The 26,563-nt window shown below is 48.4% G+C and overlaps 1 protein-coding gene across 14 annotated transcripts in view; it reads right to left on the bottom strand.

Annotated features, from left to right (window-relative positions):
- The window catches only part of DAB2IP (DAB2 interacting protein), a 275,146-nt gene that overhangs the window by 32,381 nt on the left and 216,202 nt on the right, over window positions 1–26,563 (bottom strand). For all 14 annotated transcript variants that reach the window (XR_012155308.1, XR_013634766.1, XM_073314876.2 and 11 more), the window contains 2 exons: window positions 6,588–6,732; window positions 3,604–3,748 (listed from right to left, as the gene is read on the bottom strand). Coding sequence is in view for 12 of the 14 variants with exons in the window: in XM_073314876.2 (XP_073170977.1) it covers window positions 3,604–3,748; window positions 6,588–6,732 (290 nt within the window). In the remaining 2 variants the exon portion in view is untranslated. The remainder of the gene's footprint in view (window positions 1–3,603; window positions 3,749–6,587; window positions 6,733–26,563) is intronic.

Below are 26,563 nucleotides of genomic sequence, written 5' to 3'. Positions count from 1 at the left end.
CTGTGCTCAGGGTCCTGCCTGTCTCTCCCATGTTTGTCTCCCCACCCTGTACATCCCCCCAGTCACTACTGAGGTCACCTGTACCCCCTGCCCCTTCCTTCTAGACCTGTCACCATTGACAGTTCAGCAGTTACCCATGGAGAAACTGGAGAGTCCCGTCATCACCCTTAGCTCTGAAGCAGGAACTCACTGCGTGGGAACAGGCGGCACATGCTGATCTCTTTAAATGTCACCGGATGCGCCTCTCTCCTCACTCTGTCCGTTTCATCTCTACGTTTCTTCCCTCCCCAGCTCTCTGTCCCCAGCTCATTTCTCTTTCCCCTTTCTTAACGCTGCTCTGTTTTTCCGACTCTGAAATGCTAAAGGTCCCCTGAACGAGAAAAATAGTTAATTTATAGCCACGTGGACTTGATGGAGGGGGACATTTAAAAAAAATGAATGGTCTCCGCAGAAAGCTGCGCACGACAGAGATCTGCTCCCAGTATCCCCCATAAAAGCCCAGGGCCATTACAGATTCTCTACCCCAAGCCTTCCAAGTCACACCGGCTAAATCCTCCTCCTCTGGCTCAATCCATATAAATGGGCAAAACCCCTTTACTTCATGCTACTTGCCCAGTAAAACTGGGATCCTTTAAGCAATTTAAGGGTGGAACAATCTGGACAGGTTGAAGAGTTACTGAAAAATACCCCTTTAAAATGTATGTGACAGCGGCACACGCAGTAACGTGAAGTGCTCTTTGCTAATGCAGGATGGGAGTCAGAGAGACCATAAACATTTAATTGTATAATGAGGGATGGAATTTGGTTAGCAGGGCTTTATGCGATGGAGGGGTCCATAATTCATTATCCAACTGTCCTGTAACGAGCTTCCGCATGCTGAAATTCTGCTTACAGTGAAACTTTCCAGATGTCCAAATCATGCCATAATTGTAAGAATTTTCAGTTATTGTGAACCTCTTTCCTCTCTCCAGCAGCTCCGCCTGCAGACTCTGCCACTCTGTTTTTCAAGCAAGATCTGTAATTGTCAGGGTGCCTCGGCCAATCCAAAACACTCATCGTCAGCCCAATTATTCCTCCAGAATCAGTGAACAACAAGGCCCTGAGAACAGCATCCCGGCTGCTTCAGACTCTTCCTAAAGGGAGGGCCGGAGGAACACATCTCCCCATTGCATCTTTGACTTCCCCCGCGTCTCTTTTCTAGGCTATTTTTACCTTGACCTTTTAATGGCACCTCTGTTATTTTTAGCCAGAAATGAATTCAAACAACAATAATTTGCATCTCTGTCTTTTTCCATCTATAATTTGCCAATGTCTGAAGACATCAGGTGTCACTCATGGGAAAGAGAAGTTCAATTCCTGAGGCCAAGAGAGCAATTAACTGGCCCACAGTAAGTTCTAGGCTACCAGGAAAAGAAGCTGCCCTTTTTGCTTCTTTGTGGTGGATACAGAAGGTCTGAAGTGAGGATTTATTTGACTGACTGTTCTCTCCCTGAGAAATATCAACTCTATTCCTTCCCAGGTTTGCCGAAGGACCTATTGGACGTCTTGGGAGATTATCCAGTGAGAGTTTTCATGGAAGGGCTGGGGGATGAATCTTTAGTGGAGACTTCCTTTCTCCAAAACGATCATGAACATTAATGTTAAACCGGCATTAAGAAAAACTAAAGCCAGAGACTTAAGCAGTCTGATAAAAAGCCCATCCATTTGCTCAGCTTTCATTTGTCAGTCTGGTGATGTCATCCGGACCCGAATCTCTAATGTAAAAAAAAAAAGCAGGATGACAAAAAAGGAAGGAGGGAACTCTTTCAGGCCCTTCTTTACCCACCAAAGAAGCTTAAAAGGGCACAAGCCTAACTTTTTCCCTTTGCAGGGCATCTTTAAAGGGAGCACTGGGGACAGGCGCCAAGGAGTTGTGGCTCCTAGTGCCCTGAATACTTGAAAACACTCTGTATAGATAAGCACCACCACAAACTGAATCCACAAAGAGCAGCTAAGCCAGCTGTGATACACATATGCCATTAGCGTTTGTCTACCCAAGCCAGCTCCAGCCAGACCTCCAACAGCCCCAGCCTCCATCACTTCACAGCAGAGAAACTATGATTCCAGGCAAGAGCCCTGTGCAAGTGAAGTGAGGAATTCCCCATTATCGCTGACACAGGATGCTTCTGATGTAGAGAGACAGGCTCCTCCACAGTCATGCACAGCACGGAGCCAAAGGGTGCTTGAGAGAGAGAGAGAGAGAGAGAAATGAGGAAATTAACAGCGTCAGCTCTGCCCCGCCCGCTGGGGAACTCGGCATCCTGCAGCCCAAGTGCCTTCGATCTTCAGTGCTGCTTCCTCAAAGGCGTGGTTAGAAACTTAGGCACCACCTGCTACACAGAAATTCCAAACCTCACCTGATGTTAGAGAAGTGCAAGATCAGAGGTGGCAGAGATGGAAAAGACTGAGGCGATCTCCAACCCCTGCAAGAGCAGGAGAGAGCCCAAGGGAGGACATAGCAAAGAGTAACGTGATGCTGCACTTGGTTGTAGCCAAAAGGCCAAGATTCTTCAATTGCATCGCAACGTGTGCAAGAGTGAACAGTGTGCGTGTGTGCATGAGTCTGGGGGAGTGTGCAGAGTCTCACCTGATTCCCAGTGGCACTCATGGCACTGATTTCTACACTTTGCTCAAGCCTGTCACACTGCAATGCTTGCAATCCCTGTCTGAATGGGTTCTTAGGGGGGTTCAGGTGGGAATCAGTGCACACACTGGGCCAAATTCAGGTCTGATTGACAGCAGTGGAGTTCTGCCTGCTAACCTCAGGTCTCGCTGGGGAAGGCGTATCTTGGTCTCTTGCTCCACTGCCCTTGCCCAGTTTTGTGTGCATGCGTGTACACACACCACCCTTGGCGTCAGTCCTCATTGCCACAAAGAATGCTAAAGAAGAATCACTGAGTCAAGCAATCCCACTCATCTACCCACCGAAAAGCAATGTAAAAGCAAAGCCATGCTGCAGCCACACTTCGGCTAACACCACACTTGCCTTGTTCTCTCACTAACGACACTGTGGAGAAGGGCAGAGTCTCGCCCCTTGCAGACAATGGACACACAGAGCTGGGCACAAACTGATTGTCACTGTGATCACTTTTTGTAGAAAAAAAGTGATGTTTTCCAAAATAAAGTCAGTTTTTGCAAAACACTTTTCACTGCGAAAATGGCACATTTCTGCAGCCATGACCACCCTCATTCTCTTCCCAGGCAAGACCCCAAGGGTGCCCAATAAGAAGCTGTGAGTGTTTGTAGACCATGCGTGCACATTGACATTGCCTCCTGCTTCCCTACACAGCACCCTAAGGGTCCTGCTTCTGCTCATTTCGATTCCCCACCCCCTGATGGGTTGGTGTCCCGGGGCAGCCCCCCAGCTGAAAGTGAGAACTCTCAGCAGCTACTGAGGGCATCTGCAACCTATAGGGCTCTGAATAGCTGTCTTTCGCCACTAGAAGACAGGACAATGCAAAACAGACTGAGTGCTGGGATGGTACATCTCACACCTACAGCAGTACCATGTCTGCAACAGTGGAAAAGCAGGTGGAGGGAAATGAGGGTTGTAGGGATACTGACCAGTAAGAATTGATGATTTTACAGAAGGCCAGCTCACAGCACATTTTCAGGTTGCTCTGATGTTCAGGAAGGTCCGAGGATGAGCACTTACTGGGGTCCACCTCGCAATTTTCATCTGATTCGTACAGAGCTTTGATGAACTCCCCTACAAAACAGACAGACAGAGATGGTCTTTGGTGGCAAGGTAGATATGCATTCCACAAGCCCCAGTGTATAAGGGGTTAACCCCGACCCTTGCCTGTCACGTGGGACTATAAGGCAAGAGAAGATACCTAGGGGGAAGGGTGAGGCCTTTCTCCTCCCAGCTGGCTAAGAGCCTGCAAGGGGTCTGGGGATTTGGACCCACTGTTCTGGGTGGCTTATTTTTGTCTGGTATCCTTTGTTTATAGATCAATTCAGGAAAACCTGGAGGAAAGGGACTGAAACCCTAGCTGGTGAGTGTTATTCTCTTCCCCCGGCTGGCAGTTCTAGTGATGTGTCCAGAGGCAGTTACACTGAAATTCTGCCGTAATGCTGCTTTGCCAAAACACAACTTTCCTAGGGTGCTACTGGCCTGGATTTGCCCCAGGATGGTGCCAGTTTGGACAGATCACTCCCCTAGCAGAAAGAGTCCACACATGCCATGGCGACTTGTGAGGTCAGGACTTGCATCGTGTCATTATGATCTCAGCTGACAGTGTCCCGATGCTGGAGATTGTGCCGGTGACATGTCGCAACACGGTCACGGGCCACAGGAGAAATGGGCAGTCAGAGGGGGAGATCCCAGAAGGAATTTACTGGTTGGTTGATTTGGAGCTAAACCACCAGGCAGCGTCACCTCAAGGTCATTCTCCTCGATCCCCTTCACTCCCATTTGCCAGTTGATCATTCATCACACTCCCTGTGTTACGCGTTATGGGTCTGACTCACCCCTCCCTCACACTTGCACCACCATTTCTACCTGTGCACAGTGGGCAGAACTATCGCCATTCGGACTGGGGAGTGTTTTACCCCACCCCCACCAACTTCTACACAGGAGTAGCTGACCGACCAAGGCAGTGGGAGAGTCAGACGTAGGACAGGCTCCAAGGGAAGTGGTGGAGACACAGTGGAGGGACATTAATGGGAATACAGGCAGGATTTAGCTGCCTCTCTGCATCTCCAGGAGGTGCAGGACCAGGCTGCCAACCTGGACAGAACAAAGCTCCCTGGGAAGGTGACCAGTTGGGCTGGATATTGCAGGAGAACAACCTTCCCCAGCAGGCTGCGCTGCTTCAGGTTCTGCTCCCAGGCAGTGCAGATGGGTTTGCAAAAAGAATCTGTTTGAGTTCTGGGAAGAGGTTCAGTTTCCCTTTTCACCCTGATCCATTTGCCCATCAACAATTACTGACCACGGGCCCTTCCTTGGTCAGTTCCCTTCTGTGTTTTCCCCCTTCTATTGCCTGAAACAGGTTTTAGTGATTTACAAGACAGCCTGTCCAATGTATTTTCCACTCAGCCGGCCAGCTTTTGGAACCTCTCTGTTTGCTCCAGGTGATGCCTGCAGGGTTTATCCTGCCCCATTCCTTCCTATGCTTAAAGCAGGCAATATGCACTATTGTGTTACCCTGCCACACAAAGATGAATTGTTTCCTTCATAAAATATCTACCGACAATTTGCGCCCCAAACAGTGAACAACTGCTGCAGCCTTCCCCTGCATCAGCCTGGAGCAGTGGGGATATTTGCGATCTAGCCCTGGAAATTCTAGCCCTTCATTAATCTTCTGACTTCTTAGCATTTTCAAAGGCAATCTGCTTACAGACTTACCTTCAGCCAGAAATCATTAGAAAGTAGAAACAAATAATATCCCTTTTTAAAAACTCTCCTGAGGTCTGCTGGTTTGACTGAATTTGCCTGATAACCCCAGGTCTCCATCCCTACTATTTTTAATCTGGTACTTCCACTTTTAGGCATTAACAATCACCTCCCTTCTAATGTTACATAACCCTCTTGCCAGGATCTTGCTATGAATTTAGTATGAACGAGAAGGAAATTAATAGCTAGATAAACAGCAATAATGTACGAATGTGCATCAGATCAGACAATGGATCCAGCAAGCCCTCTATTGTGTCTCTGGCTGAGTCTAGTAGATTATGCTTCAGAGGAAAGCAATTCAGTCCCCACCCTTCCCCCAACAGCACCTGACCATTGTGCAGTGCTGCCCATGTGGGACTTCTCCCTGACCTTCCAAAGTTGATCAGCTTTTGCCCTGAAGCAGAAGCCATAATTATCTTGATTTGTGGCAGAACAGCTGTTGTTTGGGTCACAAAGTTATCCAGCCCTTCTTAAAACCAGCATGAAGGGTTTCTGACCATGTGGAATGCAACAGTCGTCACTCAAATTTGTGAGCTCTCATCAGATCCATTAGTGATTAGGGAAAATCACACTGTGATCACTTGATTTGCTCTTCAGGCGGAAGGAACCAATAAGGCCTGTGTGACACTGCGAATGCATGTATGGGGAGCCGGGATGCTATGGCAGAAGACCTGGTGCATAACATAATTTAAAGTATTAATTTGCTTTCTCCTCTGAAAGTAGATTAAAGAGCTAAAATTAGATAACTCAGCAGTGACCTCAAGGAGGCCCCACAGAGCTGTAAAGTATGGCCCTCTGCAGTCACTTCGGGGCAGCCCACACAGACTACATGCTCCAGCATGTGGTGCTCCATCTGGATCCAAGTGGCCTGACTGCATTGCATGCTGGGATTTGTATTCCCACAGGCTGCACCCCCACACTAATCTGCAATCTGCTCCATTTTATGCAGTATACACACGGACCATAAGCTCCTGACGAAGTGCCAGAGCAGCCCTGGGCTGGGTAAAGTTACGACGCCCCTGATAGAACTGAAGGCAGGTAGTGCTGAGTTAATGTTCCTTCCATAATGGAGAACACAAGGGACTGCAGAGATTAAGGCACTTCGTGGGGTAGATCCAACCTCCCCACTGCTGCTCCTGCTTGCACATACCTAAGGCATCCTGTAAGTACTTCTGCCCCACCAGCTTCAGGTACTCCTCGATGGCTTTCGTGGCCAGTGTGTTCTCTCGGAAAATGAGGTGCTCATTTTCTCCACAGCGGTCAACTTCAGACATCATCAGGTCGGTCAAGAAATCCTGGAAAGGAAAGTCCATTGTGGGTTATCACTTACGACACGTGCGTCATTTAGCAGAGAACACACCGATCCCCCTTCTCCATGGGGCTATCACATTCACAGGGGGCCAGTGCATTGTAGGTGTTGCGGTCCATGAAATCCCCTAGTTTCTCCTGCATGTATCAGTCACTTCTTTACCAACCCTGCCCCTTTTCTGGCTCCCCTGCAACTCCTAACGATGGAGACAAGTAGTACAATACATCTCTGAAGAGTTATTACGTAGCCATCTGGAAAATAAGCCATTCTAGCCCTTATGCAGCTTCAACATTACCACCACCACCGTCTTCACTGTGGGCCTGATTTTTAAAGGGCTCTCTACCTGGCCGCCTGTTCTTTTGGGCACAATTTTGTCCACCCTGTTAACTGCAGCTACATTTAGACATCTAACTACAGTGCCAGCAAAACAGCCATTTGCTGTGCCCCCAGATAATAGCTGAAAATCAAGCCCATAATATGCACCAGGATACTTCAATGTCATATTTACTCTAGTGTTCAGGCAAGTAAACAGTACTGCCGCATGCCCGCTGACGGACTCATTTCCAGTTTGATGTACATGGAATCCAACTGCTCGTTAATCTTTGTGCTGCACAGCCATGTGCCTGGTGAGTGGGGGCCAAACACGCTGCCAGCCATGCCCTCTGCATTAGTGAAGGCTGACCTTGACTTGCCAAGTCTAATAGCACTTCCACACTCCAGAGAGCACCACTGTGTTTGCTGGAATGAAGGGGTTAACAGGGGAAGGCGGGAGGCTCACCTGATTCCCCATGTGCCCAGCTGAAAAGCCGCTGGTATTCAGTTGGCAGGAGATGTGAATGCAGGTTAAATATTGCACAGTTTTAAATGCTAAGAACACCTGCACATGCTGTTATCTGCATTGCTAATAACATGTTTGCTCTGGAATTCTGGACTGCTCTGGGTACTGAAAGGTATCCTGCCCCTTCCCAGAGCTTTGACATTCATTTGGAGGGCAGAAGGGAAATCAGTTGCCAGATACTGTGTGAATTACCCACATTAAACCTTTGACTGTTGCCTCGTGCAGGAGAGAAAGAGAGACAGAAATGCTGACAAGTAAATTTACTTATACAGCTGAAGACATTTTTTTAAACCGCCTTCCACTAAAACAAAATCTTGTGCTTGGTGGTAACTTCACAGAGATAATGAAATTCTTCTTCCTTCGGCTTCCATAAGTATCCGTAAAACACACAACCCGTTGGCTGGGGCATGAATTGTAGAATGCAGTGCCCATCTCCAAGCCTTGTTATGGCATTCCCCAAATAAATACTGTGCAGTCAGTGGGCCAGCAAGATACATGCATAGCTTGGAAGAACCTCATGGTTTCTCATGTCCATGAATCTGCCCCACCCGACTATCATAAGCACAGCAGAACGATGTTAAGAAAGGCAAATGAGCCCGGGCCGCAATGTTTTCTCCCCTTCAACAAAGTAACGACTCATTCACCTTCCCCTTTTACAGAAACCAAACACTGCAGACAGATATGCTGGGGTATCACATGATTAAACTAATAAGCAGCACATTCCAGGAAGACCTCCAGTCTTGAGTCTCAAGATGTCCAAAGAGATGGGATCTGAACAGATTTTCTTCACTTTGGGGACCCATGAAATCCAATCAAGCCCTAACACCAGCCATCTGACTCCAAGACCAAGGTAGCATTGGTATTGGGAGAGGGGTGGTCCCTGGGAATCAGTTTTCCATTAGCGAGAAGGAGGTGTTTCTGATTATCTGAGTGTGCAGAGTGTAACACTTGATACTCCAAGTCTCAGGCCAGATAATCTGACTGGGGTCTCAGAATCCGTCTCTGGAGAGTTTGGAGGTTTGGTCTGATCCCATCCCCGCATACTTTCCAGTAAGACATCACTGACATCCAGACAGGGGAGGAAGGACCTACCCTTCAAGATAATTAAGTAATATAGTGATGCCAGATTGACAGCCTTGGAGCCTGTCATCCTCCATCCACACAAAGGACACTCACAGGCATAACAGAACAAGCTTCCCCCGTCCGCTTTCCTGCCAAATGTGCCTCACCCAAGGCCTGCGGCTGAGACAGTCATTCAGGTTCCACTCCTTGGCCGTGGCTCCCCAGGTTGCCTTCAAGGGGGGAAGTTAGTTCTAGTCCTGGAAGAGTTTATTTTGGATGTAGACACCTGTCAACGAGGAGCTGAATTAAGACACATTAACTCATCTCACGTAGGCCAAATGGGGATAAATTTCAGTCACTTTCCAATCTGTGTTGAATTTGAACTGGTGACTGTGACAAAGTTCCTGCTCTACCTTGGTGGGTCTTGCGCTTATTGGCGGATTTGCTTGCCTTGAAGCTTCATGGCAGCCCTCAGCTTTGCCGTTTTTCTGAACCTACAGTCCAGGTCAACTCCTCCTGTGTCTGACCAGGAGTTGGGAGGATTTGGGGGGAACCCGGGCCCACCCTCTACTCCAGGTTCCAGCCCAGGGCCCTGTGGAATGCAGCTGTCTACAGTGCCCCCTGGAACAGCTGTGTGACAACGACAACTCCCTGGGCTACTTCCCCATGGCCTCCTCCCAACACCTTCTTTATCCTCACCATAGGACCTTCCTCCTGGTGTCTGAAAATGCTTGTACACCTCAGTCCTCTAACAGTCCGCGTTCTCACTCTCAGCTCCTATTGCCTCTTGCTCCCAGCTCCTCACACGCACACCACAAACTGAAGTGAGCTCCTTTTTAAAACCCAGGTGCCCTGATTAGCCTGCCTTAATTGATTCTAGCAGCTTCTTGATTGGCTGCAGGTGTTCTAATCAGCCTGTCTTAATTGTCTCCAGAAGGTTCCTGATTGTTCTGGAACCTTCCCTGTTACCTTACCCAGGGAAAAGGGACCTACTGAGTCTGGGGCTAATATATCTGCCTTCTATTACTCTCCTACAGACCCGGATCCCAATAGGATTACTCTCCTATAGCCATCTGGCCCGACCCTGTCACATGACCTACAAGCAAAGGGACTATTAAAGTGATACACTGCCCATTCCAGCCCCAAGCAACTTCATTCTTTACCAAGACTGTATTGTCATGTCTCTTTCATGAAAACAAAGAAAAATCCAGACTGCTCACAGTACATTCTGCACTAAAAACAAACAAACAACAAAAAAAAAACCTGGAAGAAAGATTGATAGGGACTGTGAAGCACTGCGAGGTCCAATTCCTCAGCAAAGACTGACAGCTGTAGTGCAGCTCACTGACATGACTGATGGCCACTGCTTTGCTCTCCCCTTGTTATATTTACAGTATTTACAGTATATTTGCTCTCCCCTACGCATATATTTACAGTAAGTGGAAATAAAGCGATACCCAGTTGTATTTTAACATCCGCCTCCATCCTTCCAAACACCTTGTCCAAAGGCAAGGCTCATGTGCCAACCGTGATCAATAGGAGCAGCAATTCTGATCAGCACGTAAGGCCAATACTACTGCTAGTCCTGACTGCATCTCATGGATTAGTCTAACTGGTCTTTAGTGATGCCTGTGAACAGAAGTAAATGCCAGTCTTCCATTGTATGTGAGATGCAGAGTCAGTGCCCCACAAGAGAAAAACACTGAATCCAGGGGTCCGCATAGCTCCAGCTGGGACAGTACCAGATCGTCCGAATGCCTAAGCGGCCTGCCCTGCATTAAAGCAATAATATGAGCAGCTACAATAACAATAATACTCCTTTGCATCTTCTAGGTGCTTGGCAGGTATCTCTTCAATTCCTGCAGCTGCTGACTCCTTTTAAAAATGAACGAACATTTCATTGAAATAAAAACAACAGCCCAGCAGGACATAAACACACAATAGGGTGCATGAAGAGAACATGTGGCACTGAATCATATCCCAGTCTCGGTACAGCTGTGTAGGGTATGAGCCGTGCAGGCATAGAATCAATGTTCTGGTATGGCCATTCATCACGTAGATTCCCCGTCCCTCCTTCCTACCCATTCTGTCAGAAGGCTTTCAGATCCCATTCCGCTAAGTAATGCATTGACATAGGCACTTGATACGTTCCATTTACTTTTCCCTAACATTTCAGTAGAGGCATCAACATGATTCAAACATACAGTCTTTGGAGTATGAATCTGCAGCTGTGCTTGTTGAATTACAGGGCAGGCTGACACAGCTCTAGTGCCAGAATGGGAAAGATCTTAGTAGCATTGGCAGTTTAATTTATGAATGTGGGTGTAATCAACTGAGGCTCCTAACCACTTCCCTTTCTGGGAAAGTCTGATAGGATTTGATAGGGATGCAACCAAGTGGGCTCTACAGAAACTCTGGAGACTGACAGAAATCAACGGAGAATGAGAGCCTTCCTTTAGAATGTTGAAACCATCCTGGAGAATGTAACAAAGAACAATGTCCCTGCCAGATAATTCTGTAGGTGGGTTTAAAACTCCTGTAGGACTTTCCTATAAAGGTTACAGAGAGGCATCACCAGGCACATGTAATGGGAAAGCAAAGTCATCAGGGCAAGTTGAAGGGCAGTCTGTAATGGGGAGGGCTTCATTGTACACACAGGGGCATGCACGGCTGCTGCATAGCTGTGCCCAAGGACCCTGGCCAATTTCACAGCCAGCTGGATGGCAACAGCAGGCCACAGGTGACTTCCACAGGCCTTGTGTTCACAGGGCTGGGACCGACGCGCCAGCAGAGCCTTCCCTGCACAGGAACCTCGATAATAAAAGACAAGCTTTTAAAAAAAAAAAAGTCATTCTGATTATTTCTCTAGACAGACAATCTCTCACCTTGTGGGCCCAGTAAGCTCCATATTTCTCTGGCCACCAAGCAGGCGTGAATTTCCCTCCCCTTGCTGTTTTCTCTGCCTTCTTCCCCTTTTATCAGAGGAGCTGGAAAGTAACTTTAAACCCCCTGTTCAGATCCCTTTAGCTGCTGTCTGTGTAACTCTATCACCTTTATCTTCCTGGGTTTCTCCCTGTGTATGTTTCAGTTCCAAGCAGCAGCACAGACTGACACAAAGTGCTGATTCTTAATTAGCAGCCGCTGACCTTGGCTTTGCCTGATTCTCTTTCCTGTCACTTTCCCAACATACTAATTATCTCAGGACCATGGAGTTTTAGAGCTTCTCTTAGCCAAGTGTTTGCATTTTGTATTTTTTTTTTTTTTTTTTTGTCAATTGAGGACTTGGTTGGGAGCTGGAACAACTCCTGGCCGCAGGGCAGCGAGACCCAAATCCAGGCTGAGCTCAGAGTTTTGATACAAAAGCAAAACTTGGGCCAGGGTGCTGAGATATATGGACCGAAGGGCTGGCCAGAAAAATCAAGTGAATTTTGGTGGCTTCAGCCCAGTTATAGGGCTCCTCAGAATCTACAACTTAATGCAAAACTCTGGGTATGAGTGACCCAACATAAAGCAAGCTGAGAAGAGATCCCCATGTGTAACGATGCTGGTTCTGGCAGGATCCAACTGAGAGTGTCATTTCAGGACAAATTGCTTCAAGCAGGGGAGTTACAGCCCAAGGTTGGGGTTTTTCCACCTCTAAGGCAAACCAAACCAGCCAGCCAGAGAGGACTTTGGTTTTACCCCACTGGCTAACCACAAGTCACACAAGCAATTCCCTTAGGCACTCCAGTTTCCTAGTATCACCACCAGTGCCACTCGTTATGGGGACAAATGGCTGTGAAAACCAATACCCCAGTAAAGAAAAAAGGTTCTCTCGAACCCAAAGGACCAAGCCCCAGACCCAGGTCAATATACAAATCAGATCTTCCCCACAAATCATGCTGTTGCCAATCCTTTAGAATCTAAAATCTAAAGGTTTATTCATAAAAGGAAAAAGATATAGATGAGAGCTAGAATTGGTTAAATGGAATCAGTGACATACAGGAATGGCAAAGTTCTTGGTTCAGGCTTGTAGTAGTGATGGAATAAACTGCAGGTTCAAATCAAGTCTCTGGAGAACATCCACAGCTAGGATAGGTCATCAGTCCTTTGTTCAAAGCTTCAGTGCAGCAAAGTCCCCCCAGAGGTATGAAGCAGGATTGAAGACAAGATGGAGGAGCTGCAGCAGCTTTTTATAGTCTCTTGCCATGTGGTCTTTTTTCTTTGTTCCAAAGACAAGCTGCCCATCCCATGGCCGGGAAAAACCTCAGAGTTCTGTCCATAGGCAGGTCCCTGCATACCTTGCTGAGTCACAAGGCGTGTCTGTCGTCTCTCAATGAGTCGATTGTACAGAGCTGACACCAACTTCTCTGGGGTGTTACCCAGAAGCAGAGCATAAGTTTGAAATACAGACAGTATAGATCCAGTATTCATAACTTCAACTACAAAAATGATACACGCATATAGACAGCAAAATCATAACCAGCAAACCATAACCTTGTCTTAGACACCTTATTTGACCCCCCTTTATACAAGATTTGGTGCCACTACAGGGCCTTGGTTGCAATCATGTTCTTCTATATGGTCCCAGTTCAAGTCAATAACGTGACACCCTGACATGCCTGCTCTGGTCATTATTATACCCTGCCCTCCTGCAGCTTGGCCCGGTACAGAGACACGAGAAGTCAAAGTCCTTGAGTATGGCAAATACATTTTAAGTCAGGAGTTCAGGCAGTGACAGTGGGGAGCTGAATGGGGAATCCTGACATTGTTATTTAACAGCTAAGCCACACCCCTGCAGCCGTGGGACTAAAACACAGAACCTTATGTCCGCAGGCACAGTCTTCTAACCATTCATGTGCCTCTGCCTGGCCTAGTTTGGGCTAGAAAATGCCCTGAGAAAGGGCTGTTTGGAGAATCTCACAGCAGCTGGTTTCTAGCTGTCTAGCTCAACTCCGAGGACTGAGAAGGCCCCAAACGTTTGCATTACCATCAAAGACAAACCTCCAGAACAGAACACCCCGAACTTTGGATCTGGATCCCAGCTTTCCAGCTAGGGCATGTCACTGGGTCCGTTATCCTGGTACCCTGCCATTGTACTCACAGTGTTGTTGGCCAGAACTCAGCTCTTCCCCATACAAAGGGGCAGATCAGTGCTGGGTTACATAACCAGAATGTCTTCTTTACACACAACGGAATGCCTGCAGAACTCCTCCCGAGGCCTTACTCACCCACCGAAAAGAGGCTGAATCAAATGCAATAACTAAAGCCAATAAAGCTCCGTGGTTCTGAGCAGCAGAGATCAGCAGGGGGTTGTTTTTAGTTTGAGCCCCTGGCTATGGAAGAAAATAGCATTTGTTATTTCATTCCGTCAGTGTCCAGAGGGGTAGTAGAAGGGCTCTACTGAGGTTCTCCAGACCTCCTTAAGTGTTTGTTTAATGGTATTTGCTTCAGATTGGACACAGACAAACCTGTACAAGCCCAGTCGCTTCACAAACCTTGATATGATAAAGAACAAAGATCCAGCGGAATAAATCCAGGGTCTGACAGCAGCGCTGCAAGGCTGGTTACCAGGAAAACCATTTAGACAAACCAAGCCTGGCCTACCTATCCCCAAGTGCCGTGCGCCCTGTCCTAATAATGACTCCGACAGTCCTTCCAAAACAGATCTCTGAAGAAAACACACACAGGAGTTAAACAACAAGGAGTCCGGTGGCACCTTAAAGACTAACAGATTTATTTGGGCCTAAGCTTCATAAAGAAGTGGGTTTTTTACCCACGAAAGCTTATGCCCAGGAGGTAGTCGTTGTTTTTGTGGATACAGACTAACACGACTACCCCCGATACAGGAGTTAAACTGGCTTAGTGGCAATTAGAAACTCTGGGTTCCTTCTCCCTTTGACCGCCTTAATGGGCTTCCACAAGTGCTTCACTAAGGAGAGAACAGGCTGGCCCCACCTCCACTTCTCTAGGATTGTGACATGCTTTGGGATGTCAGGAAAAATCCCTTCTGGTGCTGCAGGCTTCAGTTCACGGGGAAGGACCTTGCTACCTACCTTCCAGACTGCCTCCCTGAGCCTTCTCCTGGCTACCTGCACACTCTCACAACTACCACTAGCCTGACTGAAGTCAGCAGCTGGCTCAGCTGTTGCTGCGGTGGCCCCGGACTGTGGAACGCACACAGCCACCAACCATGCCTGCATTTCTGTACCCTTATCATGGTCCTCATTCTGCCTCTTGAAAGGCTTATCCTAGGCAAGTGGACTTCACTGGAGTCACACAGGGTTTCCCTACTTATCCCCCCAAAAGCCTTGCCTGGTGAATTTCAAACACGGCCTCCCTGGCCCCATCTGCCTCAGTCCAGGCCTGTTTAAAAAAAATAAATAAATAAAAAGGCCATAACTTCTTTTTGAAGGTTAGTAAATACATTCTCTGCCCCACCTCAGGCTCAGTGCATTCTGTTAACTGCTGGAAATGGCCCACCTTGATTATCACTACAAAAGGCTTCCCCCCCCCCCCCCCCCCCCCGCTCTCCTGCTGGTAGTAGCTCATCTTAAGTGATCACTCTCCTTACAGTGTGTATGATAACACCCATTTTTTCATGGTCTGTGTGTATATAAATCTCCTCACTGTATTTTCCACTGTATGCATCCGATGAAGTGAGCTGTAGCTCACGAAAGCTCATGCTCAAATAAATTGGTTAGTCTCTAAGGTGCCACAAGTCCTCCTTTTCTTTTTGCGAATACAGACTAACACGGCTGCTACTCTGAAACCTGCAGTGCAGAGTGTTTCAACAGATACAGTTGTCTGACATTCAGTCCCATGGCTGTTTTACCCTTCCATAGGGCTCACCCAAAAGCTTAGTCAGGGCAGGGAGACCGGTGGGGGGAAGGGGACTAGGAAATTACATGTAAAGCACAGAGAGATCTTCTCGGGAGAGAGGCACCAGCAGCCCTAGGTTGTACAATGCTGTTCCCCGGCAGGTAGCCATGTGGTTCTGTAGTGTGGTTCACCAGGATGGGATGCAAGGAGCCGCTTCCCAGGGAAAGAGCCTGAGAGAGTACATGAGACAGGAGATAGAGCGGAGCGAGCGGCCTGGTGAGACCTTGTGACAGTGGACTTGTGACAGCGTGTGGGCCCTATGTTCTAACCTAGGCATGAGAGTCGGGTACCACCTGCCACAGGCGGGAGGCTGCGAACCCCAAAATAAAACTCTGGTCATAAATAACAAGCAAGTCTACAGGCAAATGCGGCACACACCTCTGTGGCTTTAGAACAGCGGTTCTCAACCCGCGGGCCACATGCAGCCACCTTAGCACACAGCTGCAGCCCAGCTCAGCTGCATGCTAAAGGCCGGCCCGCAAGCTGGCATGGAGGGATCTGGGTTGCCCTGCAGCCCAGCATGGTGGGGACAGGGCTGCCAGCCAGCCCCACGTTATGAGGACTGGGGCGCAGCAGTGGTTTGGGATGGGCGAGCAGCCGGCCAGCCCCGCACGGAGAGGGTCTGGGCTGCCACTGCCCTGCTACCCAGCCCCTTCAGCCCATGTAACACAAGGTGGTAAGTTGAGAACCACTGCTTTAGAACATTGGTCAGAAAGAGTTCACAATGTCTTGTTTTATCTGAACCAGTTTGCTGGCCCTAATTTCAAAAAGCTGCTGCCCATTCTCCCCCCTCTTCCTCCCAATGCCTCTGGTCTCCACGCCCCTGGACTGGGGCAGAGAGGGGGCAACATGATCTATCTGGAAATCCAAACTCAAGAGGCCAGTTGCTCCTTGATAACAGACAGGCTGGGCCCACAGGTCCCATTACATGTAACAGGGCCAGCAGCTAACTATCGTCCCTGAACTTTGGAGAACTGATTGAAAAGTCCACCGTGTAAAAAAACCAACACCCCTCAGAAAAGCAACCCTTCATTACGGATGTCAATAGGCATGAGAAAGCATATTAATTACTAAGCTCAAACAAAGACACACAAAATAATGGGAAGAAAAAGCTTCTTCACTAGAGACTAACCAGAAGAGGAGCAGGCAGCTAATTCACTCCTTCACTCAATCAATAATTCTGACATTCTTTGCCTCCAGGTTTTCTTTCTGCACCACAATGGTTATGCTTAAACCTGCCTCTGGAGAATGTAAAAAGTATTAAGAGACAAGCCCATCCTGCATTAGCTGTGTTTCAAGTATTGGACTGAGCGCCGTGACAGACAGCTCGTAATTTTAATCAACAGATCTGCCAATGTCAAACTTGAATAAAACTCTGTAATGAAAATCACTCAAGAAAACAAACAAAACAAAACAAACAAACAAACCGACCAATGCCCCACCCACACTGCAAAGGGTCAGGAAGTCTTTCCATATGATTTAATAAGCCTGGGTACATGCTCTCCCACATGCCTTTGTGGCCCCCTACCCCCTCGTCCCCCCCGCACCCCCCATGCATGGATGCTCTTCCCTCCAACCTGTGCTGACAGGTGTACTCCTGCCTGCATGGATCGGTAAGGTGCCAGTCCTCTGGAAAAGTCCCAGTAGGATTTAATAGGGATGAAACCAATAGGGTTCTATAGACATTTCTCTGGAAGTCTATAGATGTTAACAGGGAATAAGACCATTTCTAAATGGTTCTGGAGCCAGTCTATAGAATTCTGTAGCGGAATGTCATTCCCTACTCAATTCCGTGGGCTGTTTCCATAAGGAACAGCCCACATCTGAGCTCTGACATGTCTGTTTGTAGATATACATCCTTCTATGCTTCCTGGGGCACGTTTCCATGTCTGCTGCAACCCTCTGGATGTAAACACACAGCCAGCCGGCACTTTGCCATAAGGAAAGCACAAGGAGACAAAAGGGAAGTTTCTTTGGGAGAGGCAATGAGCGAAAGAGTAAAGAGCAGCAACGTTTCCTAGCAAGGAAAGGTCTTTCCAGAGGCGTAACAGGCAGAAAAGGTTTGGGACGACAAGTCCTGCTCAGATTGTACTTGGAGCATTTTATAACCTTGCCAACCTGGGGAATGTTTACACAAGATCTAACCTGCACCTTTAAGGGATATATTCACAACTGGACATGCAAGGGGTTTATTTAGCTAGCAGTGTTAATGAGAGCTGCAGAGCTATGCCCCACACACCTGCTGCTCTGAAATGCACTCCCTTTTGTGCTGGAGTTTACTGTAGCGAATATCATCACTGACTGTTAGGCAGATTGATTTTGAAATGACAAGGTTCCGCACATCACAAGCCTGATTAATAGGACTGACTTAACCTTAAGAGGATTGAACTGATAAAGGTAATAAGATTACTAGTTATCCCAAAGACTGGCACCAGAGTCTGGCTACACTCTTTGTGGGGGGCAGAGGAGGGTGGGTCAGGTGTTGTGCTAAGGATTGGCGGGGCTGGATTGCATGTGTACTAATGAGAGAGACAAGGCAGCGGAGGTAATATCTTTTATTGGACCCAGTTCTGTTGGTGAGAGAGACAAGCCTTCGAGTTTACATGGAGCTCCTTGTCAGGTCTGGGAAAGGGACCTATGTATGTATACTCCTGTCAGAAGTCCCTGAACTTCAGTGTTTTATTAGCAGGATAACAAGATGCTCTTTGATTACAGATGCATGTTTGGGAAACAACTGTGCCAAGGAAGAACTGCCTGAAAAAACCCAACCACCACCAACGCAGTATTGCACAAATAAAAAATACGTCAAAAATAAGAAGGTACAAAAGGCAAATGGCAGATTTTGCGGTTGGGGGAGGGTGTGTAGTTGCATCTGTGGAATCAGTGCCAGCCCCTCCACAGGGAAATGCCCGTGGCTGGACATTGGCATGCTCACTATTACCAGGTGTGAAGGCAACGCCCCACCTATCTGGTTAGGGCCCCTCACATTCTCTTACCCTGTGTTTCTCCAGGACTGGTCCGTGGACCTGCGCTGGTCCCTGATATCCAAAAGGTTGAGTAACACTGCAAGCCCCCGTCATTCATTGTTCAAGGAATACACTTGCTGTCAGGGTATATTTTCAAATTAAACAGTGTGGAGTCCAGCACTTCTGAGCAAAGTACTGAGTCTCCTGACATTCATGATCACACATACAAAATTGGATTTGTGTGCAGTGGAAGAAGCCGAGTTTGGAGGAGGAAAACATATTCCTGTTCAGTTCTAGGCTTACACTACACAACAGCAAAACAGTTGATTTTTAAAACATATTGGCAGCTCAATGAACGTCCCTTAAATACATTTTAAAACACCATGTAAACTAAAGCAGCCAGCTGAGACCGTAAACTATAAAACATGTACAAGACAAAGGCCGACGGAGATGTTCTGGCAGCCGCTGGGCTCTCAAGCAATGAACAGCCCTGAGAACACAATTAAGTAGAATGTAAATTTTTCTCGCAGCACAACATGGAGCCAGTAATACCTTGTTAAAGCTCCATATATGCAATAGCCATGAAATAATGGCCTGTGTTGTGCCAGTGGCCTACCTGAGGCCAGTGACTCCCCCTGACTGTGTCAGAGACTGTCCCTCAAGTGACAGTTCTGGGAAAACAGACAAGGAAAATGAACAGAGGTAGAAATGTTCCAACATCAACGTCTCGGAAGGGACATACCCTGGCCTACAATGCTACAGAGCACCAGCAGAGGAAAGAACGCTGCTCCCTGACGTGTCTTTGGGGGGCTAGATAACCGCCAAAACCAGAACCTCACCTAGGAAGCCCTTCATATATTGGAACTGGGGGGAAGGCGGCAGGCCCATGATTTTGGTTCCATGTTTCATTCCAAGCTGATAGGGGCTAATTTTCCAGCTTCTGTTTCAATGTGGCCAGTGTCTTGTGAAATGATGGTGGCTATCTCATAAGAACAGCTGATCTCTTAAGAGTTCTGCTGTCTTGGCCAATGCTCATGAGATTTTGGTGCTTTTGATTCAGCCTCACAACCCAACCCTGAGCCTTAGTCTAAACTTAATATGGATACAGATCCTCAGACTGCCTCTGGTCTCATTCCTACCTGTAGATTGAATTTGTGAGGTAAATACCTGTTTCTCCTACCCCATCAAGGCCCACGTTGAATGAACAGTGGACTTCCCCAGGGATCTGTACTTGCTCCAATGCTCCTTAACACATACCCAGATGACCTACCTCCGACCTTGGCAACAAAGTTTGTATATGCTGATGATCTCTGCCTGGCAATAGCTATGAGGAGCTGGAGACCTGCCTGACTGTGATACCTTTGCCAAGTACTTTTCAAAGTGTCAACTTACCCTATACATATTAAAGACAGTGTCATCCATCTTGCCAACTGGTTAGCTCATTGAGAGCGGCATGTCGTTCTGAGCAACCAGCCAATCGTTTTTGAATTGCACCCTACTTATTTTGGGATAAAGCTTGACAGCTCTCTGTCCTTTCAACAACACACTGAGAAGACGAGCCACAATCTAGCTGAGAGTCGCACTCCTCTGAAGGTTTGCCAGCAATGTACTGGATGCTAGTGCTGCAACCCTATGGACATCTATCAATGCCTTAATTTTTCCACAAAAAGAAAAGGAGGACTTGTGGCACCTTAGAGACTAACCAATTTATTTGAGCATGAGCTTTCGTGAGCTACAGCTCACTTCATCGGATGCACGTAGTGGAAAATACAGTGGGGAGATTTTATATACACAGAGAACATGAAACAATGGGTGTTACCATACACATTGTAACAAGAGTGATCAGGTAAGGTGAGCTATTACCAGCAGGAGAGCGGGGGGAGAAAGGGGGGACAGGGACGGGGACGGACCTTTTGTAGTGATAATCAAGGTGGGCCATTTCCGGCAGTTGACAAGAACATGTGAGGAATGGGGTGGGGGGGTGGTGATGGGGTGAAATAGTTTTACTTTGTGCAATGACCCATCCACTCCCAGTCTTTATTCAAGCCTAAGTCAATTGTATCCAGTTTGCAAATCAATTCCAATTCAGCAGTCTCTCGTTGGAGTCTGTTTTTGAAGTTTTTTGTTGAAGAATTGCCACTTTTAGTTCTGTAATCGAGTGACCAAAGAGATTGAAGTGTTCTCTGACTGGTTTTTGAATGTTATAATTCTTGACGACTGATTTGTGTCCATTGATTCTTTTACGTAGAGACTGTCCAGTTTGGCCAATGTACATGGCAGAGGGGCATTGCTGGCACATGATGGCATATATCACATTGGTAGATGTGCAGGTGAACGAGCCTCTGATAGTGTGGCTGATGTGATTAGGCCCTAGGATGGTGTCCCCTGAATAGATATGTGGACAGAGTTGGCAACGGGCTTTGTTGCAAGGATAGGTTCCTGGGTTAGTGTTTCTGTTGTGTGGTGTGTGGTTGCTGGTGAGTATTTGCTTCAGGTTGGGGGGCTGTCTGTAAGCAAGGATTGGCCTGTCTCCCAAGATCTGTGAGAGTGATGGGTCGTCCTTCAAGATAGGTTGTACATCCTTGATGATCCACTGGCTGATTACTGTGCGGCAGAATGGGGCTCCAGTCGCCATTGTGGCAAGTTGGACTCAGTGATCAGCTCTGCCCTTCACATCATGGCGTGATCTGGACAACTCCAGTCTCCAATCTTCCAGTCCTGGCTGTCATTGGTCCCCTGGTGATTAGGCGTGAAGGCAGGGTCCTGGCTGCATTACTGTGCACAGCCAACGATCACGACAGCGTACTTCACAATTTCATCTCAAAGCCATGTCAACAATGCCAGCGAAAGTCAAGATATCCCTTTTCTGAAATAGCTGACCCTGTCAGACAGCACGTCAGACACAGTCTTTCTAAGGAACAGCAGCAGCAGGTGATGTGGGACTAAATTTTGGATCGATGGCTCATTTCTTTGCAGATAGGCAAAGCAGATCTAGGTCCCTTAGTCTCTCCAGCTCAGTTCTCATGTGCCCCTCTGAACAACCACATGCACCAAAAGATCCTTCCTTGTTACAACAGGGTACATTGGGTTTTAATTTACATCTTCACTGTTGGGGTTTCTTGAGCGCCTTGCCCTGCCCTGCGGAACTCAAGAACAAAGAGCGTGCCATCTGGTCACGGACTGCCCTCTTTCTCCTCAGGATGATGGATGGAGGTGCTGACGTCTCCAGATGATGTGGCCATCATAGAGTGGCTTCATCACTGACTCAACATCAAATTCATTGTTTGTGCTGTCAGAAGCCATGCGCCAGAAGACTATAAAGGCAGGATAAAAACGCAGAACAAATAGGAGCCCAGTTGCAGCAAAAAAATCCTCACCGCAGGAAACCTGCATGAACACTCTGGACAGATTCACAATCTTCTGGGGCACCTGGGGCAGTGTCTCAGATTAAGAAATTGCCTTGGGACATGCCTACCTTCTTCCCATCAGCTGTATACGCTCTAGCCTTCCAGGGGGTAGAACTGCTCCACAACCCAAGCCTGAGACCGAGAGCACAGCAATCTCTGTCGTGGGTTAGAGCAGCCACAGCAGAATGGGAGATAGGCAGCAGCGGTCAGCAGTGAAGCAGGGGGACTCCTTGGTTCTGGCATGACCAAGTCTCATCTGCCTACGAGTCTGGTGGGATCAACTACTGGCATCTCCAGATGACTGCGTGGGGAATCCAACTCGACTTGCAGCTAGTGCAGCCCTATAAAGATCAATGAACCAATGCCTCCCCTCAGTGAACACCACAAGGAGACGCAGTGCACAGGGGCTCCCATCTGGTGCCAGTGGAAGAAGCGGATTACCCACCTGGCCCTCTCATCAAACACATGCAAAGCAGCTCTACCACCCCTCAGGGTGTCCCCCATCCATGAAAGATCCAGTCCCCGCTACCTTTGCAGTCACTGCCCGCTCACTAGGCTCATCTCATTTACTGCACAGCTCCCTGCAAGGCAAGTGGCAATTAAAAAGGTCACGTTGGTAATTGCTTCATTACATAGCTTAATAGGCTCCCTGCAAAATGCACGTGTATTGGAAGGCGATCTTTCAGTCGGAAGCAGCAGTTGCATTGCTGTGTGGGTTTATTAGACTGCAGCGCCCTACTATGCTTTGCATATGGAACAGACACCTGGGGGTATTATTATGGGTGTATTACTCTACGCTTGGACGGGTTACGTGCTTATCTAAAGGCCCGGCACAGCCAGAGTCTATGACCTTTAGGACACATTCAAGGCCTGGCTGTTTTCTCAGGCCTTCACTGGAATGACCGTTACACAATGCATTTGGCCTGTGTTAGCAGGCTAGTCTTTGTACAGTCACTTGGAAGAGGCGTATTATTACTCCTATACGCTGAAGTAACACCAGCACTGGGCACAGACCTTTACAGCAATAGCTGCCCCAGTCCCTGCCCCAGAGAGCTTTCAGTCTAAGTTAGACAAGCCTAGGACACAGAGACAGACAAAGGGAGGCAACAGGAAAAAGATAAAGCCAACAGCATGTCTGGTGAGCTCACAAGTCAATCGTGGGAGCTGGGGAATTTCCAAAGGGAGATGAAGGTCAGGCACAGGGGAGGAGCAGGCAGCACAGAGGGCACGTGGTGAGAAACTGAGGCATATGGATTCCTAAAAGAGGTTCAGCAGTCTGGAAAGGTTGTGAGCCACTGTTCTAGACACAAGGAGCAGTACAATACAAGGGACAAAGAGAGCAACAAGGCAAGAAGACAGGTAAGCTGTTTGGGGCAGGGACTGACCTGTTCTGAGTTTGTACAGCACCCAACACAACGGGGCCCAGACCCATGCCTGGTGCGCCCACGCACTACCACAATACATATAAACAATAGTGAGTGACAGGTGAGGAGACAAAGGCGGGTGCAGAGCTGTGTAGAGCTCTGGGAAGAGGACAATGTATGGAACCCAGGAGTCCTGACTCCTAATCCCTGCTTCTAACTTCTCGGGATCTGCACTGACGGTGGTCATTTCACACAAGCCAGGTAGCTGACCCCTTTTCCACTGAGACTTTAGGGGTCGTCCAGTGAAGACTTTAAAACCAGAGTCTCCACAGCTTCCAGGTCTCTCCGGGGAGTGGGTGTTTGTAACGTCCTTCCATGGCATTGAAAGGATCAGTGTGTGGGCAACTCTAGCAATGACCTCGTTTAAGGCAATGAAGAGACTAATTGAAGGAATATTGCGTTAGTACGTTGAATAACTACCAAACCCACAGGCGCTTACTGTGTGGCGCCTAAAACAACCCCTCAGGCAGGAGGCAGGAGTGCATGAACAGAACTGATGGGTAAGAGGGGAATGGCTCTTACAGGAATGGTTTGGAAATGCCTACGCTTGTAACACACAACGCTGGGAAACCCAGTACTGCTCTCTGGAGCTGCCACGCACCATCTCGCCTCCCTTGCTGGAGAAAACGGGGGGGGGGGGGGACGGGGTTGGGGCTGAGAAAGGCAATTAAAGGCATAATTAGCTTGACTATGGCTGCTATAAAAGTATTATCAGATAGATAAGCTCTTCGTGGGGGCAATTATATGGCTGCTGCCAGTTACATACACGCGAGTGAAATGGCATCCTAGGGCAGGGAACAGCACCGCTGCTTTGCAATCTGAACAGCCTTCTCTACAAAGAGGACCGCAGGGCAGGGGGGGGCCAACCTGTGGCTCCGGAGCTGCCTGCGGCTCTTCAGAGGTTAATATGCGGCTTCTTGCACAGGCACCGACTCTGGACTGGAGCTGCAGGTGCCAACTTTCCAATGTGCCTGGGGCAGGGGGGAGCGGATGGGGGCTGCTGGCGTATTCCTGTGGCTCTTTGGCAATGTACATTGGTAAATGCTGGCTCCTTCTCAGGCGCAGGTGGGGCACCCTTGCCCCAGGGCATGTTCCAAGAGAAACAGCTCTGTGCAATATGTCCTACCCTCCTGAACTGCCTGCACCGCAGGGCTCTGTCCTGGGATCCCAGCTCTTCCCTGGGCTGCTGAGTTTCATTTAGGAGACACAGGCTCCTGCAGCCCTCCATGTCATTCACTGTTCAGCAAAGCTACATGAGGTCCAAACTAGCCACACTGCTGGGTGGCTCTGGCCAAACCCATGTGGGCCAGGAGGGGAGAGGATGGGGCACGAGTTGCAGAATGTTTTCTTTCACCCCAGCATTTCCATGGCCAAAAACTGAGGGAGAGAGCAGGGAGCTTCCAGCAGGCTGGTACAGGAGGGAAGTAAATACTTCTGCTTCGGAGAGGCAAATCCTCACAGAACAAACAAATACGGAGCCAAGTGTTACTCCTCATTACTTCATTGCCTGGGAAATATAGATTGCACATAAACAGCCAGTTAGTTAGAGCTTAGTCGGAGGTGGGTTTTGTTCTACCATCCATCTGGGGAAGAGAGTTTTGATCTGTTTACATGTTTATAATACTGGCTCACATATTTTTAAGATGGGCCAGGAATGAATTTAGGCATTGAGACTACTGTGCTGCAGGTTTACAAAACTCAGAGAGTAACAGCTGCATTTCTAATCACGACGATGCTCCTTTCTATAATGCCTTTCCTCTGAGGATCTCGAAGCACATTACAAAGATTACGTCTCACAACATCACATTAGGAGACATTATATTGCTTTACAGATGGGGAAACTGAGGTACATAGCAAGTCAATAGGGCAGCCAATAACCAAATCCAGGAGCCCCAACTCCCAACCCTGTGTAACCACAAGCCCATGCCTCCTCTTCAAAGAAACAACCGTGCCACTTTCAGGCTAATCTTTTCACAAATATAAAAAGAGCCAAGAAAACTGCACCCAGCACCGGAGCACATTTAGGTCTGGATATTTTTCAGACTTTCCAGTGGGCTGGAGCAGCTCCATAAACCTAGATCCTTTGCTTTTAACTTTATCAAATGCCTTTCCCTTTTCTCCCCAGCTATCTTCTGCCTTGGCTACTGGTCAGGGTTTTGCAGGCATGTTGAACTCTCCAACCGCCTGTGGGAGAGTCCAGGGCTTTGGAGCAGAGCCCGGAGCTGGAGTGCGGAGCAGCTCTGGAGCAGTGGAGCTGCAGGTTTTTGCCTGGAGCTGGAGCAGAGCCGGAGCACAGCTTCGAAGCCCTGCGGGAGACACTTTTCTTCCTCCTCAAACACCCACCCAAAATAGCACTGTCCTTGAGTTAGGTGCGGGCTTGTTATCTATATTTTCCACAGGCTAATCTGCAGCATGGGCACAGCTGTGCGGCCAGGCCCAGTCAGACACAAAGAGAAAACGGAGCGAGAGGAAAGGCAGGAACAAAAAGAGGATGAGATGAGGAATCTTTGCCACTACAGCTTGTCCTGGTGGTTCTCAGGCCTGAATGCTAACAATCCCACCCCACCTCAACCCAGAGCCTCTGATGAAACAGTGCTGCAGTGTCTATAGGAATGGTCCAAAATGCTACAGCTTTCCCTGAGGACCTGCAGGACCTGCAGTACTTTGGACCTTTGCTGTTTCACACCACGCTGCTCTCTCTCCAATAAGGGGTAGGTCTACACAGCAGCGGGGAGGTGCAATTCCCAGCTCAGGTAAACCTATACGCCCTAGTGCTGCTCAGGCTAGCACCTAAAAACAGCAGTGCGGTCATGGTGGCTTGAGCTAGTCGCCCGAATACAATCCCGCCCAACCTCTGGGTGTGACCTCGGGTGGCCAGCCTGAGCTGCCGCCTTTGCTGCCAGAGCCACAGCGCTGTCTGTGGCAGCTTGAGCAGGTCTAGCGCATGTCTGGCTAGCCACGCTAGGAGGCGCCCTCCCAGCTGCTGCGTCGATATCCCTGAAGGGAGTTTAAGCACCAGGATGATACAGCAAAGAGAAGCAGCTAAACTCTCGTACCCAGAAACACCAGCTGGCACTGACAGCAGAACTCGTGCCGGGAGCCTCTCTCGGGAGTGGCACCCGCACCTCAACACCAGGTGGAGGGCCCTTTAGAACGAGGCGGTACATCTTCACTGCAGAAAGGACGTTGTTTCCTTAGCCCAGGTTAAAGTAACAATGAAGACACAGCAACCTGGCTTTTAACTTGGGTTACTGGCTCA

This window comes from Lepidochelys kempii, chromosome 16 (assembly GCF_965140285.1).
Source record: "Lepidochelys kempii isolate rLepKem1 chromosome 16, rLepKem1.hap1, whole genome shotgun sequence".
In the NCBI taxonomy this organism is placed as follows: domain Eukaryota; kingdom Metazoa; phylum Chordata; order Testudines; family Cheloniidae; genus Lepidochelys; species Lepidochelys kempii.
Note: the sequence above shows the minus strand (reverse complement) of the source record. Positions and strands in the feature narration are given on the sequence as shown.